Raw genomic sequence first — 19,334 nt, 5'->3', positions numbered from 1 at the left:
CTTTTGTACTGTTGACATATGTTTATGTGTGCACGTGCACCTGCCAGAAAGCTGGTGGAGAACATAGACGTGAACATGTGAGATAACCAAAGAAAGATGACAAAAGGTGAAGGAGAAAAGGCGGTGAAGGCTGGCCAGGGAGTGAGCCAGGCAGTTAGGGGGCCAGTGGAGGTCTGAATTCCAATAGCGTGTGGAGAATTGAGCATCCCCCACACAGATGTTCACAGTCATCACCCAGGCAATTTATAATAATATTAACTGCCGTGACAATGGGAAGAATCAGGAGGCAGTGACATATTGGATGATAACTCTCCGAACTGGCCGGTAAGGTTATTTGCTTTGGAGCAACTGCAGGAGACAGAAGTAAAACATCTAACAAATTAATCCAGTTTGGTGTCTGATGAAAGAAAATATGACGAGGGGTACTCTTGCAGCACACACACACACTCACTGTATCCATACTAAGTGCACCAAACTGACCACATTGCTTGCAGCTGCAGTGTAGTAAACCTTATCAGAAAGACAGACAATAACATCGGTAACATTCCTGCACTGATTTATCTCAGAGATTGAAGCTGGAGGATATGTGGAGGGGCCTTCGGAGACATCCTGCCATGGATGTGTCCTTTTTACCTGAAACAAAAAAAACCTAGGAAAAATTTTCTGTGTGCTGCTAAGTATCAAAGGAGATTAACTGAGCTTAAGTCGTAGTCAGATACTGAGATTTATGATCTGGAGAGGAGGCGACACCTGGCTGCGTCAACAATTCCGGCACATACACGGAGACACGTACACAAGGAGTTGAGATGAGAAAGTCAAATGTTTTTTGTCTTGGGTACGCTCTCATCTTTTTGATGCTTAAAATTTCCATCCGACAAAGACATGAACTTGAATCGTTATTGCACTTATTTATTTGATAAATTGCACATTTTTGGAGCATTTTCACAATAACCTCGTGAGGATGCATTAAGCCTCAGACAGAAAGAAAAGTAGGAACATTGTGCAATTGATGTGAGCGTCCCCAGGAATTTTTTATTAAATTGGAAAGTAATAATTAAGCATGCTCTGAATAGCATTCATGTGCACGTACAAACACACACAGATATATTCATCATGGAAGTTCGCTATCCTGCATCTTTGTTTTATATATATATATATACACACACATATATATATATATATATATATCGAGAGAGGGAATTTCTTTAATGCGTCAAAGATTATTAGCAAAAGTGCTACAATATAAAGCAAAAACTTGCACTTCTGTGATGAATATGTCTGTCCACGCACCCGGTAGCATTCACACACTCTCTCACATTTCAAAATACTCTGTTTTCGCCCATCTGCTACCTCAATCTGACCCACTCTGGTCCGTGACACCCGTGGTGTCTGTTGGCATGTGAAGTACAAAGGGCACTGGCTTATATCACATCTTGTTCGGGCCCCATGTCTGCTTTTAGCTGTAGTTCAGAAGCAATAGAGACATCGGCCGGGTCAGTAGGGGGAAAACAGAACAGATGTGTGCGTTGTGCAGATGGGTCCGGGTGCCGGATGAAGCAGGGCCTGGGGGAGGGATTGACTGTGAAACAGGGCGGGGTTCGAGTTTGATGCAGGTGGGAGAGGGAATGGGGGCAAAGATGCCATGGCAGCAGCGGCGGCAACAGAGAGCTGACGCTGGAGGACACAAGACGCCAGAGGCTTGGTCAGATCTTGGTTCTTTCGTAAAGTCAGCCTTATCTGAGGATGAAAGACAGGCAGACAAAGTAGTATCAAGTTGATTGTTTTTCCTGGGAAATTAAACAGTTTAAAGTAGGAAAGTACAAGCTGTTCCATTTATCACCAGGCATTTTTATTAATAATCCACTCTCTGTTCCAGTGAAATCCTGCCCTTTTGTCCAACTCATCATGTCAAGGGGTTAGAATTCAGAAAATTTATTATCCTTGAGCTATTGCTGACTATTTGTTTCACTGGCAGTAGGGAGTGGAGCTTCCTGGAAGAAGCCCATGAGGATCAACTCATGTACACAAACACAATGATGAGGGGGTGAAAGTAAGTCAAGCAATAACATGGTACTCACTGCCTGGAAACTCTGGTGACGCTGGGTGAGGGTGTAGGGGCTGAATTTAGGCTTGGCTGGTTTACCTGCCGCTCTGTCCTTGTGTCTCCTGCTGCTGATGTGCTGGAGTCGAGGAAAGAGACACGTAGATAAGCACACAGCAAAAGAAACCCACACAGACACGGGCTGCAGCAGAAAGATGGCATGGGTGAAAGAAGAAGGTGATGCTTGGTAATCTGAATAATGTGAAAAAGAAATTAAAGGCAAGCAGGAATCAAAGCTCCTATTTTTGGCAATTCAGGCAGACTGTTTGTATTTTGTTGACTCTGAATTTGAGACTCCAAATATTTATGAGGGGCGGGTTAGGAAATCTTTTAAAATTTGACTGACAAGCACAAACAGATGGCTGTGGCCAACGCGCCACACAATCAGCAGCAAGCTGCTAAATATTCATGAGCACCTGGCCAAAGTTAACTTTTAAACAGTCGGCGGTGAAGACCAACGCTATGCATTCACATCACGAACAGAGATGCTAACATCATATTCAAATGCTCAGTGAAATAGCAAAGGCTTAGTAGCTTTGTGCTTTTTATCTTGAGGGATCTGTGATTTTAACTCACCTGCAGCGACAGGTGTGAGCCGTTCACACTGTGATTGAGAATAAAATTTGCATGGCCCTGAGTTTCCCGTCTTTAATGCATGATGGATAAAGTGACGATGGAACGCGGTGGCTTTGTACTTCCTGAACTCTTTGAATAGCAAATCTGTGTGACAGCTGACCTTTTAATAACTTTACATGCACAAGAGGAACTAACCAGTAAGTTAGTGCAACAATCAGTTTTCTTATGTTACCTTCCATTGGTCACTCCCTGAGGGCAGGAACAAAACAACTACTGGCAATCAGTGTGCAATAAAATAAGGTCATTGCATGGTGTGACTGCGAAAAGCAAGGGATCACTTCTTGGATAAATCTAATTAAATAAATTTGCTTTCTTCCTCAAACCATACAATTGAAATTTTGCTGTACATTATATCATGTGATTCCTGTAATGAATACCAGACACTTGTGCATTGCAATGTGCGTTAAGATAAATATCTAATGAGCCAATCGCATGGCAGCAACTGAGTGCATTTAGGTATGCGGAGCTCAAATCATTTCAAACTGGTTTCTTGGACATGACAAGAGTTTAATGTACTCAAACAACCTCCACAGTCACCAGATCAAAATCTAAAAGCACACTTTTGGGATGTGGTAAAAAGGGAAATTAGCATCATGGATGTGTAGCTGAAAAATCTGCAGCAACTGTGCACCCGACCAAAATGCTTCCTGCAGCTTTATGAATCTATGCCATGAAGATTCAATTCAGGTCCAAACACAAAGCGAGTCTAATCTGGTACTAGCAAGGAGTACCTAGCAAAGTGCATGTATATTTCTCATCATGTGAGTAGTTTTTCATGCAAGCATCTCTGTTTTTTTTTTTTAGGTAAAAGCAAATGCAGCGGAATATTAACATATATATACAAAGTTTTTTGTATTAATCATGTTGTAATTGTAATTAATTGATGTTTGTATTAAAAATCTATAAACCACCTTTCATGGTAAAACATTTTAAGATTCTATATAATGTCAAACACAGAAGTGCTTTAGCCATGATATAGATATATTACAATATATATTAGCAATAATATAGATATGTAAGTATATTACAGAAATAGGTCTATTATGGTATGTTATAATGTACACGGTATGAAGTATGTTATGAAGTATGTTATGAATATTCTATAACTATAAGTATGTACAGGCTGTAGTGAGTACAAGCTATGTACAGGCTATGAACAGGATATAAATATGAAATAAAAAACTTATTGCACGGATCACCTGTTTGAGCTGAGTCTCAGAGTTGACGTGCACGTCGCAGATCTCACAGTGGAAAGTTTTATTCTGGAGTCCTGTCGATGACTCAGATGGTGCAGCCATCTTGCCTTTGACCCCCATCCTGGGGAAGGATTTGATGGCTCCATCGCCACTTCTGGCCTCGAGCATGGTCTTGTGCTTGGTGCCTGAGCAGATATAAAGTCAGATCAACAAAGTATAGAAACACGCTTCATGTGGGCAAAGTCTGGCCGTGGCAGCGACTGCCTCTCACCACTGTTGTGGGCCTGAAGCTGGGAGGCTGAGTTGACAGCCACCTTGCAGAGAGAGCAGTACAGAAGACGTATAGCTTTTGCTTCTTCGGTCTCCTCTCCTGGAGCTTCTGCCTCTCCATCTTTTGGTGCCTCTTTCTCTGTTCTCCTTGAAATGGGTGACAAGGAAGGGTCAGAAGGTGCTTTCACAGTTTCAGTGGAGCCACTGGTTGATGGTGCCATTTCTGAGGTAGGGTTCAGCGATGAAGGCTCTAAAACAAAGGGGGGGAAAGTAAGGTTATACTTTAATATTTGACTGTTTGGATATTCATCGTCTGGGTAGATATTCAGTTCTTAACTGTGATATTTGAATGTGCTTGCTTGAATGTGTATTTTTTTTCTGTAGACTGAAGAAATAAATGGATTTGTGGTGATTTAGTTAAGACACTGTAGCCATCTTAGCAACATAATTTCTAGATTTAGTACACATTTATCAACTTTTATGGCCAGTGAAGAATCTCAGTCTACGAGGTCTTGCTCTCCACGGCTCGCTCTCCCTTGCTCTGTGCTCTGTTCACAGAGCGGCACAGCGCAGCAGCACCTTAAAGCTTTTAAACTTATGCGTGTGGTGATTTTGTCAGACAGTGTTGGGGTATTAAATTCAGATGGGAAACTTTGAATTTTTTCTGTTGATTACTGCTGAAGCTTCAAATCCTGTTGGCAAGAATGAGCACTAAGGAAGACAAACGTGAAGATTTTTCCACTTCTATGAAATTCCTGAATTCTTTATGATAAGAGAAAGATAAAAGCTCAGCAGGCTACACATGATTATGAGCTCCATCAACCTCTCTAATCACACTAATAATCAATGATTTCTCCTGAGTTTCTGCCTCGCGGCACTTAAACGGACACTTTCGTATAGAGATGATTTGACTCTGTTATCTTTTGTGGTGCCCACTTTCCCACAGAGGAGCGTGTGCAGATTTAAGGATTCACTCTCTGTTAATAACAATGATTATTAGCTCTGCCTCACTGAGTGGGTGTCTGTTTGTTACCACTGATTCCCCACTCTCTCACTAAAGTAATCTTCAGAGAGCGCTCCTGCTTCTCATCCACTTCCTCGAAACTCTTGAAATGATCATTCACCCTCTCACTTTCTCGAAAACAAACTCTCCTGTCGGCGTTGTCAAGAATATTTCTTCAACCTCTTTCTTCTTTAGCTGTGGCGAAATGCATTATTTTCAATCCTTAAACGCCCACGCATGTGCAAAAGTAGCACATCAGCACTGGCACAAATATAAACAAACGCTGGAAAGCAGTCTGTGCTTTGACACGCCGCCACACTTGCATGCCTGCAGACGCACATGTGCCCAAGGCCCTTGAGCAAACGTACACTCATACATAGTGGAGGAGAGCTACCCACAGATCATATTCAACGCATTTTCAATGCTCTTTTGATCTCAGGAGACCACTGAATGAGGTCAGAAAATGTAGACACGAAGAAGAAGCAGAGGATAATGCCCAACCTTTAATCACTTCACCGTGCAACCCAAAGCAGCAGGTGGTTTATCACATCAAAGAGTTAAGGTCGTGACTAGGAAAAGAAGGTCTGAGCCGTGCGTTCATATGGCTAACGGTGTCATGCGCGTGATGTCTGTGCACATGTGTGCATGCATGGTTGCAGAAATGCACTCACCTCCTGATGTTGTGTCAGAGCTGGAGGGCCGTGAGCACGATGACAACAGGACTGCAGTTTCCTTGGAGACCGGTTCACAGGTCCTGATCTTTGAATCTGGGGCGTCCAGAGCTAACAGCTTTTTCGCATGCTTCGTGCCGGTATAATGGGAGGACGCCTGAGCCTTGATGCCCAACAGCAAAAGAAAAAAAAAGATTTTGCTTCATGCAGTAAAGTGGTTATCTTTACTTTACACAACAATGCATGACTTGAATATGAATGGAAATACTGCAGAAAGCTATCATTCTCTGACTTGCTTACTTTTGCCAGTGTAGTAAGTAACCAAGTGGTAAGTCGTTAAAGTAAATAAGTGCAGCACTATGTGCACTTTTTCCACATTTTTACAAAGATTTCCGTACAATACGTGACAGTACTTTGCAGTTGTTGAGTTGCTTTCTTATGAGTCATGCTATGGCACAAATAATACAAAATGAATTTTCTACCAAGATCAAATATCAGGGGAGATCACATTTGACCCAGTAATTAAGTAAGAAAGCTTTAAACCTTCAAAACCAGTAAGACAGCCATGTGTAAGGGCAGGTCTTCTCTGTGGTTCAACTGTCATGTAAGGGTGTGTGTGAGAAAAACAAGCGCACCTTGAAAGACAAAAAACTATTGACAAAGCGTGTGTTTCCCACACAGCATCGCCCACCTCAGAGTTGAATCTAAGACGACAGACGCCGCAGGAACTGGGCTTTCTTATTAAGTGTGACGTTAGCCCGAAGCCTGGGCCAATCAGAGCTTTATGTATATGATCCATCTGCAACAAGGAAAAGTGAAAAGTTATGTCTGAACTGGTTTTGGATTATGCTCTAACAGACTTGACTGAGTTAGGTAGTAAAAAGTGATCTCCTCTTTAAATGTCATGCTATCAGCAGGTAATTTTATCTTTTAGGACCTACTAAGGGTGTTGGTGCCCATAAACATAACAATATTGATGTTCACACATCTATCAGTGAAATCAACAACACAGCAAACCACGTGCTCTCTGCTGCCTCGGCTTGCCCGAGACAAATACCAACATATCATCTTGACTGACATGATGTAACGTGACTTAGAAAAGCTTTCACAGTGCCGTCTGTTTGGTCATTTCAGCTGGGATTAATTACACTGACACTGAACTGTTTTCATGGGATAGAACAGGATTCAAAATGTTTATATGAAACCTGTCACACCACTCTGCAGCATAACGCACTTGTCTGCTGCCCACAGGTTTTCTCCACATGTTCCAAATGGTCACGTGTGGTAAAGCTTTTTGCCCTTGTGGCCATAAGCACTCTGAAGAGCAAAGCCAATCCTGAAAAATTCAGTGCACTGTGTTTAACGTATTTTATTCACACCACAATATAGAAAACACATCAAATGTTAAACTGAGACATTTGGTATTTCATGAAAAATATAGCAACAGATCTCAAAACAGTTGGCACAGGAGCAAGAAAAGGCTGGAAAAGTAGGTGGTGCTAAAATGAAACAGCTGGAGGAACTTTTTGCTAGTAATTGGGTTAACTGGCAATAAGCCAGTAACATGAGATATCTTAGTGATGCAAAGTTTCTAATCTCTAAAACTGGGCTGCGGTGCACCAACCTGCTGAAAGATGTGTCTACAAATTGAGGAGTAATTTCAGAACAGTGTTACTCAACGTAAAATTGTGAAGGGATTGAATACCACATTATCTACATTGCACAATATCATCAAAAGATTCAGAGAATCTGAAGAAATCTCTGTACAATTTCTGAAGTGGAGGGAGGATGGATGGATGGATGGATGGATGGATGGATGGATGGATGGATGGATGGATGGATGGATGGATGGACAAAAAAAAACACAGAGGACGGTTGAACAGCAGCTACTCTCCTCAGTTCCCAGACATTTACAGACTGTTAAAATAAAAAGGGATGCTGCACAGTGGTAAAATGGCCCTGCCCTTCTTTCTGCACATCACTGTTGGAGTCCACTCAGACCACCTTGAAGCCATGTGCCACAGCCTTTGCTATCCATAACAGAGAAAACACAAAACCTTTTACAGGCACCTTTAAAACCTGCAGGGGTGAGAGTTTTACTCACACAGCCCTATTCCAGGAAGACTTCATAACACCAAATGTGCAAATGGTCTTTCCAACTGAACAGCAAGAAACCATTACCATATTAAGAAAACGAAGTTAAATAGCTTTAAATTGCGTGCAGCATAATCATGTTTGTGTTGCCTCGTACTGCAGATCAGCTAATGAAGTTTCAGACTTTTTCACCCCCCCAGACTACTTTTATTTATGCGTGTAAGAGAGAGGCAGTAAACCTGTCCATGCCTTTGCATATATGCGTGAACACAATACCATTATCTGACCACACAACACTGTGCACTGCTGGACATTGCTGGAAACTGTAATGAGCAAAACTACTCAGTGTAATAAAACCCAACTGGCCTTTGTGGAGCAAAACAAGACTATTACCTGAGATGAAATGTAGGAGGCCATATAAGCAGCCAAAGTGGGCGGGGAGTGGGGAGTGTGGAGTGGGGGTTTTATGGAAATCTGGTTAGTGGTAAAAGTAAAAATTTATGCATTCTTATGGGTCAGCCAGCTAGTCCTCTAACCCCAGAGAACCCTCAGTATAGCACTGCAGTGGAGATGTACCTTGTTTCTTTAGAGCCAAACCTGAACACGTTCTTCAAAAGTGAAAAACTCAACATTGGGTGTGCGTGTCTGTGTGTGTGTGTTCTCACTACTTTTCTTTGATCATCACTCTGGGCTGCTACACTGGAATGTATCTGTGCAGTCGCAAGTCTCTTATCTCCCTGTTTCCCTGCAGCTGTTTGTCTATAGAAAACTCCAGCAACCTTACATAAAAACAAACATATATCACGTGTATCATGTGTAAAATGCAAAAAGTCGTAGAAATTTAAGAAACAAAGCAAAGGACTAAATCTGTCATGTAACGTGTGACAAACATCTTTATGTGAGAGTATTTTTGACATCTTTTTTATGCTTCTGTGAATGAGATCGAACAGTTTAACATCAGCTAACAGCCCGCTCGCTCCCTCCTTGCTCCACAGCCCCAAGGTTCCTGTATCTCCTCCTGACCTTCCATCACACGTTCCTCACTTCACCCCTCCATCTGCTTACCTCTGAACCCTCTCCCTTCGCCTGCGTCTGATCAAAGTCACCTTCCCGGCTCCCCGTGGAGTCACCCTCTTACCCTCCACTCCCACTCGGCACTACGATGGACTAGCACCTGCAGCAAAGTCAGTTTGCCCTTCTTACTCATTGCCTCTTCAGTTTTGTTTTGCACTCGCACAAATACATATATCACATGCAGAAACAAATCTGCCACTGTGAGCTCATGAAGAGAAAGGAAAGCAGTACATTCAGTGGATTGTACACTAAATAAAGGCATCACATCCACCACACAGCATCAATTATATCCAGCATATTCCCTCCAGAAACCTCCTCGCACACAGGGTGTCAGCATGTCAGACATGCTCTGCTCCAGGGAGTCAGTTATGGCTGAAACATATGGCCAAGTGAAGTAAAGCAGACTTCTAACTTTATAATGATGAATGCTCCTGGATTTACACTGTGTACCAGCATGACAGGTATGTGTGAATGTCTGACGTCAAACACCTAAAGGGAGTGAGTTCTGACGAATGAGCTGCTGCTTTTGGGCTCTTTGTCATTTCAATTATTTTATTCTTGGAAACAATATCTGGGTTTTTTTGTTTCCAAAACGAAAGAAATAAAAAGAATGCGAGCCAACCAAGCTTCTGAAGTCCAAGTTTTAAAAGCAGAGGTCCCTGAATCACGACAAGCATCCGCACACATGCCTGCAACCCTGTAGTCATGACAACGCACATGTGGTCACCAAACAAACTCCTGTGCAGAGTTTAATGGAGGCCAAAGCACACAAGTGAATGCACTGCTTACACACAAATACACACACACGAAGAACCCACACATAAAGAGACACATTTCAGAAGAAAACACAGGCCGTCAGAGTTCAGCTGCGTGCCCACTTACTTCACACCCACAGGTTCGATTCAGAGGAGCAAGACAATTCTCTGATAAAATACGTTCTAGACGATATTTTATTTTCGTTCAGCTCATTCCAAACACTCAAAAGCAACTGAAGGATATGGGGACCTCAGAGGTTTAATTTATTTAATAAAGACAGCAAAACTGAAAGAGTTCAGCGATTCACAAATGAGATTATGTCTGCATAACCCAAAGGGAGTACAGCAGGATTAGTTCAACTAAAATGACAAAAGAGAAATTAAAATGCTCTGAATTTTTTTTTAAAAAGTGCGTCTGAACAGATTTGAGAAGAAAAACTAAAATTAACACATAAGTATTAGAAAAAGATATCCAAACTTCATTTATAAATTATGTTAGTTTGTTTCTGCCACTGAAGAAAATTTTAGTTTGTTGTCCAAAGTCAAAATTTAAGGTTTGTACCTTCGAATTTCAACTTAACATCTCGATTTTTGTTACATTTTGAGATAGTGAGCAAGTTGAAATTTTGAGATATTCAGAAATTTAAAATTATCTCTGTATGTCAATTTTTTTTTTCCCAGTGGCAGAAACAAGCTTCCATAACAAATGATAATAGATTGTAGAGGTAGCTAAAATTAAAGCTAAAATTTTCCAATCCAAAATTCCAATCCAAGCCGTGTAACGTATACGCACAATTCAGCCTCGAAAAACAGTGAAAAAAATGAAGTGACCATCAAGCAATGATGAATTGGTCATGATGTTTCTAAACAAGGAAAGTAAGAAACTAAGATTCTGGGTTCATCTAATTTTCACAAAAAGACAGCAGCAGGGAGAATTTTATGGTTTGATCCAGGAGTTGAAGCTTTACCACGACTGCTTTCGTACATATTTCAGGATCTCAGTGGGGCCATTTGAGCTCTTGTTGGCAGAGTTGGGGCAGAGTTTGAGGAAGGAGAGAAATAATTTCAGAGAATGATTGACCCGGAGCAGCATCTAGCAGTGTGTCTGTGGTATAATAGAATAGTTTAATATTTCCATCTCAAATACATTCAGTACTGGTATTAATTTGAGTTATGAGCGCACATATTGCCAAATGCAGTGATTGGTCAGATTTAGAAAAATAAATGCTACAAAACATCCAGTGAAATTACGTGGTCGGTGTGAATGGTTACATTAAGAATAGATGAGTCTGAAAAATATTTCTAACGAACAAAACATTTGTTTACAGGACCTCACTCTGGAAACTGTTAGCGCACAATATGGATGAACTATTGAAGCTACTAGCTACTAACTACAGTCCCTCAACTTCTACTCTCTTTTAATGTTTCTAGTAACTTAACAGTATAGATTAAAAATTGCTTACCTTATTAACTTTTTGTTGGATTAACCAAATTGAAAGTTTAACCGTTTGGGGGGTCGGTTACCTTTTTGATTCAAAGTTTTTCATTTTTAGGTTAAAAAAATAGCTAAACAGTTGAAATTATAAGCGAAACAAGGACGAAGAAACAAGCAAGAGTTTTGTCAAAACATCACTAAGCACTATTAATATCTGTTAAATAGATTAGCGATTAAAAACATTGCCTGCCAGTTATGACTGAACTGTTGACATAATGGCAAGCTAATTAGCTAATGTAAATGCTAAAATGTAATGGGAAGCTAATATTTTAACCACATATCAAATTCTCTTATCATCAGTGAGGGCATTCACTGCTTTCCTCGTCATTTCTGACAGTAAAATTACTATATGTGGGTTTTTGACACTGTCACTATTTTCTTAAACTTTACAGAGATAATGATTAGCAATTAACTGAGATAATAGCCTGTAGCTAATTGCAGATTTCAAGTTTACAGAGGTGGCAAAGAGGGCTTTTAGTGTGGAGATATGCTGGATTTTAAGTTTTTAGCCAATACTCTTTCTCTAACCTTGTTTTCCAAAAAAGGAGTTAAATCTCCAACATTACTCATTCAGCATTAAGAGTAGTGAACAATGTAGTGCTCAGTCACTTTTTACAGGTGTTACACTATTTCTGTGGCTGCCAACTGGGAGATGTGTTGAACATGGGGTAAAATCAAAGAAATGACAGAAAGAGACAAACAGGGAAAAGACAGCAGGGAGAGTATGAGTGAGATATTTAAAAACATTTTTCTGTCCGTGCTATATTAAGGTCACCCAGCAATAGCAACAAATATTGTAATATTAAGTTTCTTATTATGTGCCTTACATTTAGTAGTGAACAGAGGAGTTCAAAGGAAGGTGAAGTGGATCTGAAAGCTGCAAAAGGGAGAAAAAGCGCACAAGAGGATGAGGGAGAGGAAAGATGACAGCAGGGGACAAAGTGGAAAATACATATGAAGAGAGAGCTGAAGTGATGAGGGCGTTGGAGCACAAGCAACACAGAAAGTGGAAGGGGTGGATGAAAGCGAGGTGAAATGGGAGGCAAGAGGGCTGAGACCTAGCGCAGTGTCTCCCTGGGTGGCAGATGGGCTTTTTGACAAAGAGACGGACGCTACACACAATCCCTCACACATGCAAAATAACTGCTACACTGTGAGAGGCCACAAAAGGCAGACAAATACACTCTTTTTGAACCCTCACGTGTCTCTTCTGAGACATCTTCTAAACATCTGACAGCATATCATGGGAAAGAAGAGTAAAGACGAGGGAGGAACAAAAGCACAATTGTCAGCTCTGCTTCCGAGCAGTTATTTGGTCAGACTCAATGGAGTTATGAGTATACTCTTATAGACACAGCCAAGGCATTTAACACCTTGGATTATACGAAGAGATATCACACGATTTCCGTGTAAACCATACATCAACCCTCAGCCTGACACATCTACAGTCCTCTGGGCTTAGACTTGGCCTGCCTTGGTTCTATCCACCTTCACCTTTCACAAACACCGGGGCAGACAGCTCTAAGAAAAGCTCTGCAGGAGGAATACCAAGGATTCAGCTCCACACCCCCCAGGTTGTGTGGAAATGTCACAGCTCTCTGCATTAGGGATGATATATTTGGAAAGGTGTAGGCAGCGTGCTCATACATCTGTGCATTGAAATTTTACTTCATGCAGGCAGACTATTCCACGAAATTAACTCCTCCGCTTGAGGCAAAACATTGGTATGGTAAAATGAACAATTTTGCTTTTGATAATAATAATAATAATAATAATAATAAAAGGCATGAGAGTGCAGGTGGTGAGAGCTTTGTTGCCATGACAGCTACGATGACTGACAGTACTCACGTCAGTGAATCCAGGCAGCAGGTGGAGGGGGAGGAGGGCTTTCGGGTCAGGAGAGGGCTGGGTCCTGCCCAGCGTGGGACGAGCCAGCGGCGGCAGAGTGCTGTGGCACACATTACCTGAGAGACATCACAGGAGGAAGGAGACAGGCAGATAGATAAACATATGGAGCAATGACTCGATGGCGATGAGGTGGTACCTTTGAGATGATGATGATGATGATGATGATAAAAGCTAATAGACCAGAGCGAACCATTCTGTGCTCAAAAACTTCTCTGGTTGCAGTGTTTTGATACATTTTTGATGCTTTCTTACATCTTTGTCTTGTCTTATTTGAATTTAAACCTTATTACATAAAATGCTTTTCATCATTTGTGTTAATGTTTTCAATTCAAATAAGATGTTGAGCCAATTTGAGTGCATTTGGGATCAGTCCAGCTATATTGTAGCCCAAAACATGAAATTTGCTTTCATGGGATTTTTTAACTGGAAAAAATATACCAATATTTGATCCTAGTGGTCTTCTCTCAATCACAGACCCTGGAAATTACTTAAATAGGCACAGCTTCTGTCTGAACAGCTATAAATCATCTTATGTTGCTTTGAAACACCCACTTTGCTGTAAACTGTAATCAAGTACAACTTCCTAAGTTCTTAGAGTGGCTCAGTGGTCAGTATCTCCATTCTAGCAACAGCAGATGGCCACCCGTCCCTGAACCTGGTTCTGCCGGAGGTTTCTTTCTGTTAAAAGGGAGTTTTTCCTTCCCACTGTTACCAAGTGCTTGCTCACAGAGGGTGGTCTGATTGCTGGAGTTTTCTCTGTATTATGGTTGGGTCCTGACAATGAAATGTGCTTTGAGGCAACTGTTGTTGTGATTTAGTGCTAGATTGAATTGAAATGGATGTCAAAGTGTCCTTGTGTAAGATACTGAACCCTTGTACATGTTTTGTTTTTGTCATCCATAAGTGAAAAATTTAGCTCATTTAGCTCAAATTTTCAAGAACTAACCATCTGAAGAAAATAACTCAAAACTGAGAAACTAACTTTATCTAACTTATTCAAAATTTTGAGATACTTGCCTTAAATTTGGGTAGCAAAAATAAATTTAAAAAGAGAGAGAGAGAGAAAACTGCAGAATTTGAGTAAAACTGTACTTTTCATACTTTTGTTCTTTGACTAAATAAAGGCTATGCAGGATTCTTCTACCTCTTGCTGGGGGGATGCATTGTATGCTGTAATTATGCTGGGTACAAATGCGGCCTATTATTTTCTTGACAACCTTCCCAGTTTCATTTTTCTTTGTCACTGTTTTTTTTTTTTTTTGCTTTTAAAATTATTTACTCAAATAAATCATTTTAGAGGGGTTTTTTTTACACATACGAGCAAGCAATCAGCCCTTTCAAAACACTTTTTGGTGACGGGGGGGGTCTAATCAAAAACAAACTCAAATATATGCCAAGCACGTACATAAGTGCACATGCAACCTGAAAAACAGTGCACGAGTATGTTGAGGCCATGGCTGATAAGGGTCTTGTTTGTTGTGCTGAGTGATTATAGAGCCTTATTTTCTATAGTTTGCATGTTCTCTCAGCTTGATTACAGTTTGATTTAGGACCGTGTGTAATCATCGCAATCACAATCATAACACACCCATCCGCTCTGCCATTACTCTGATTAACTGACTAAAGTCTTGTAGGGTGCACGTGTGGGTGCGCGCACGCAACGTTGCGTGATTGATCTGATTTGCTTTTGGGATGGATTACTTTAAAGAAGTTATTATGCCTTTGAGAAACACGTGACAGACTGCAGTCTGTTAAGAGCAGCGGAGTGACAATCAATAACTTGCAGGCAACGATCAAAAGCAATCAAACAGCCCAATCGTGAAACCCGTTTAAAATGCAAGTTATGAAATCTAAGAAACGCAGTAAAGTAGCTTCTGTCTTCTCTCAGCATGCTGTTACTATATTTTTGCATCTCTTTTATGCATAGACTAATATTTTCGATACTTATTTTTGCGTAAACGGACTTTAAAGTCAAAAACACCGTGATATAACGTGTGCGCTGAGTCCCTCTGTCTATACCGCTGTGCAGGTGACTGACTTCACGAAGCTCACGTCCAATCCAACATAGCAACAGGTGACTCCGCTTATTACCAGCCTATTAAAAAACTAATGTAAAACAACAATAATAATAATAAAAAGCTTCGTTTACATACCAAAGTACATTGCGGCACCAAGTGAGATCCGATTGTTCAGTGTGTGATAAAAGTGTCTTTCATCTCCGAGCAGAGATGAGGCTTCGTGTCTTCTGCTCCAGTCTCTCTCCCTCTCTCTCCTTCTTTCCTGCGGCGCCGATGCTGCTCCTTCCCATCTGGATTCCCTCCTCCTCCTCCTCCTCCTCCTCAACTACTCACCCCTCCTCCTCATCTTTACACAATCCGTGTAGAAATCTGTCCGTGTATCTACATCTCCCAGAAGTCTGGTTTTAATTTGGCAAATACCCGGAAATTACCTTAATTGGTACACATTACCACCCAGGATTTGTGTAGCCCCCACACACACACCACTGCACCCTCAGTGCCAGCATCCACAAACCAACAGGCGCATTTTTAACTCGTTGGAACAACAGAAATTATTTAGGTTTAATTTGAACTTCTAGTTGACACATCCACAATAAAAGTGCATGGGAAAGGTGCGCACGGGAAAGGAAAGGAGAGACCTGTGTTCCACTTATTGCTTTGGTAAGTGCTTTCCCATCCTCCTTTTCCTCTCGGGCCTATGGTATTTTTAGATGCATCCTTTCGCTCCATGGAGAGGAAACTGCACACGGACACATACAGTAGGTGAAAACATCACAGTTTGCCACACATACGTGCAAGCACACTTTAATGTGAGCTTGCAAATTCTATAATCATTCATCCTTAAAAAGAACATGGATCGCTCCTGTCTGTCTTTCTGACTTGCATGCACCCGCAAATGCCTGGAGAGCTCAGATGTACTGTATCTTTTGGCAGACTGACTTTCTTGTCCTCGAGCCCAAACATGTTTTATCCCTGTGCCAATAAAGTGGACAACAACATGTGTTTTCCCACAATCCAAAAACTCTAGGGAGACTTATCTCAGGAAGGCTGTCAGTTCAACAAGTGCTGTCCTGAAACTACACACACACACACACACAGAGAGAGAGAGAGAGAGAGAGAGAGAGACTTTGTGTGCTCACAGGCTATTTTAATTGGTAATAAACAGACAGGCACACACAAATGTGTGATTAACAAGTGAAGCAAAAAGAAGCCACACAAACCAGGCATTAAGTGAACATAAATAATACAAAAGCGTGGCACGCAACAGGCCTCACTCGGAGTCATTCAGTAGTGTTTATTCAGTGGAACAAAATAGTGTGTGATGTGCTTGTTCGCAAATAAATGCGGTGTCTTTACACTCAGGGCGTATCTCCAGCCTGAGCCATTTCATGTGGACTGCGCCTCCATTCATGAGCCACATGGAACAAAAGCTGAGGAGGAGGAAAATACAGACATGGAAACATCTACTCATAAACTCAATTTCACGCCCCTTTTGTCACTCGCCGCGCTGCCAGGCGTTTTGTGTTCCCCTGAGAAAGAGCCGAGGGCTTTTAGGGGGCTATGTGCGCTAGCTGTTATTGCCTGTCCCATTCTTTTGCTGGAGATGGCTGAAAAGTTTTGCTTCATCTCAGTGTCACACATTTGGAAGCCCGTGGTTTCACATTCTAGTTTTAGCCACGTGGCTTCTTCTCCTCCAGTGTAGGAGTGGTGCCAGGGTGAGAAATCACCTCTGAAATATTGGCGCCAAACTTTTGTCAGGCCACCTTGAAGAAAATGGATCAGTGGAGCTGTGGTCAGAGCAGCAAAACTACACAAAAGTCAGGTGTTATGACTGAGGATAGAAGACTTTATTGTGCTAATGTGCCAGAACAGCCTTGCCTGCTTCCCACTCTCCAGATGTCATCACTTAAAGCAAAAATTCAAACTTGAGAGCAGGCAGAAAGCTCACCTGTGACAGCAGAGCTAATCTGTTAATGGCACTCTTACTTTACTTTGTTTCTGGACTCAGCTCGAAGCAGCCCACAAATAGCAGATCGATAAATAATTAATAATAGAAATAATAGCTTTACACCTGCAGCTGTTTAGCATCACTGACTCACAGACAAACACTGAGGCTGTCATGGCAACTGAGGTATGTAATATTATGTTAAGTGGACCGATGCTGAGGCTTTCAGCCTCGTTTGTGGCTGTCAACCTGTTTAATTGCATGCTGGAAAGGAATCTTGTGACCCCAGCTGGGCCTTGAGCACAGACAGCCAAGCACAACGGGCTCCGTTATGAAATTAGAGGCTTTTAAAGGAGTTAATTGACTCGAGTATATGGGGAGGCGATACAGCCAAGCACGAGGGGGCAGACAAATGTGCAAACACTAATCTAGAGAACTGAATTATAGGACGTTTTAATTCCACGATAAGCCGAGCCGAGACTAAAACACCTCCGGTCTTCAACAGAGATCGATGAAAGCACTCTTTAACAGTTTGCTTGCGATGAACTCGAGGCAGTAACCCACCTCTCTGCCCATTTTCAGCTTTCTTTTCCTCCACTGCGCCTTTTTATTTTATATTTTTTTGAGAGCACACACAGGCACCCATCAGCTCACCTCTCTTTTTGATTGGTCGCCATAACAACATCACCATGGCAATGAGCGGCATTGACTTGGATTCTATTTATGCGATGATGTCAGCTGATGTGGAAATATCAGTGTGTGCTCTTTGCTGACAGATGCGGGATGATGCAGGAATGTGGGCCGTCACACACACTCACGCCCAGACGTTGTTTTCACGTCGTGCACATTTGTAGCTGTGAACCCACACAGTAAGGCGCGAAAAAAAATCTGCAACAGGTGCAAGTTATGTATTTAATGCGTTTTTAAGCATGCCCACATGATGCTGCTATTCAGTGAAAAGCAGGTAAGTGGGTGACATGCATTCAAACCACTTTATCTCTTCTCATTTGCTCATTCAGGTTCAGTCTTGCTGAATGGCACTTGTACATGTGGAGGCACTAAAGGGCTAAACCTCTGATTAGTGCATGACCTTGTCTGCCACCTGCACAACAGCAAACTAGCATGCATTTCTGTATTTGGATCTCCCCCCCAAAGATAACTAAAAGTCTTCCTTAATGAGTCTAAACATCCTGCTGAATAAACATTAAAAATAAAAACTGCTGTCACTCTACTGCAAGCATTGCTGCTTTTCTTGATTCAAAAGCTGACAATTTATTTTTCAAGTCATGTGCATGCGTGTGTGTGTTTGGAGTACTTTAGATGTGAGGAAGTGAAAAAAAATCAATTTTTAAAAATGGCTACAGAGGACAGCTGGGGGTTTTTGTTCTGTTTTGTTTTCTCTTTAGATGAAATGTAAATATGAGTGGGATTGTGTTATGATTGTAGGACTTATATCACTGCTGATCATGCGTATAAACAAACAAATACAGGAAGCGGATATAAACAAGTGAAAATGAGCTCTGGACAGGCAGAAACCAAGTGAGAGACACAATTTGCGAAAGCGGGATTTGGAGAGCAGAAGAGAAACTGCAAGGCAACAGAAATGAGAGTTAAAGGTCATAAGAAAAACATAGTTTACAACCCAAACCGTACAGATTTGATGCTCCGACTTAAAACTCCAAGATTTCCCTGCGAAACAAAGTGCTGCAGGGATGGAGAGGGGGGCATCGTAAGCCGGAGATAAACAGATCCATGTTGGGGTCAGAGGTGCCATTGCACTTATCACTTTAGCATATATACGAGTCCTGGTTTAAGACACACTTTTTACAACTTACACATGTCTAGTAGCATGCGAGTAATAGCCACCACATGTTTGTGCTAAATCCATTTCTTTCCAACCATGATGAGAGCCTTACTTTCAAGGTTGGGTCAGAAACACACTGACACACTAGGAAAAAATTGGAACAATCAGCAGAAGGAAATGCTTCTTCACTGTTCAGCCCTCTTCATTCAGAATAAATAAAGGAACCTGTATTTTTTTTTTTTTTTTTAAAGAGATTTAGTAAGTATAAACCTTCCTTATAGGCATGGGATGAAGCAAAATTTACAGGTTTGGTGACCAGGCTTTCAACCTGTGCAGCTTGCTCAGCCTGTGTGGATTATTACAC

General features: G+C 41.5%; 1 protein-coding gene across 1 annotated transcript; it reads right to left on the bottom strand.

The window, feature by feature from the left end:
* Positions 1–899: 899 nt before the first annotated feature.
* On the bottom strand, positions 900–15,495 carry LOC102201108 (zinc finger protein 385D-like). Its single transcript, XM_005728363.1, has 8 exons — positions 15,357–15,495; positions 13,144–13,259; positions 6,569–6,676; positions 5,878–6,040; positions 4,205–4,453; positions 3,937–4,118; positions 2,079–2,180; positions 900–1,737 (listed from the first exon to the last, which is right to left on the bottom strand). Exons 1-8 carry the CDS (start codon positions 15,364–15,366, stop codon positions 1,495–1,497), a joined length of 1,173 nt encoding a protein of 390 aa, XP_005728420.1. The 5' UTR covers positions 15,367–15,495; the 3' UTR covers positions 900–1,494.
* Positions 15,496–19,334: the final 3,839 nt, after the last annotated feature.

Source organism: Pundamilia nyererei, unplaced genomic scaffold (assembly GCF_000239375.1).
Source record: "Pundamilia nyererei isolate P.nyererei 1_Seehausen unplaced genomic scaffold, PunNye1.0 scaffold00028, whole genome shotgun sequence".
NCBI classification, from domain to species: Eukaryota; Metazoa; Chordata; class Actinopteri; order Cichliformes; family Cichlidae; genus Pundamilia; species Pundamilia nyererei.
The sequence above is the reverse complement of the archived record's forward strand: the minus strand, read 5'-3'. Positions and strand labels throughout refer to the sequence as shown.

Coding starts and splice junctions, on each gene's coding strand:
- LOC102201108 (XM_005728363.1), bottom strand. Junction 2,181..3,936: donor CTGAGACTCAGCTCAAACAG/GTGATCCGTGCA, acceptor CCTCGACTCCAG/CACATCAGCAGCAGGAGACA. Junction 1,738..2,078: donor GTCACCAGAGTTTCCAGGCA/GTGAGTACCATG, acceptor TTTCATCCTCAG/ATAAGGCTGACTTTACGAAA.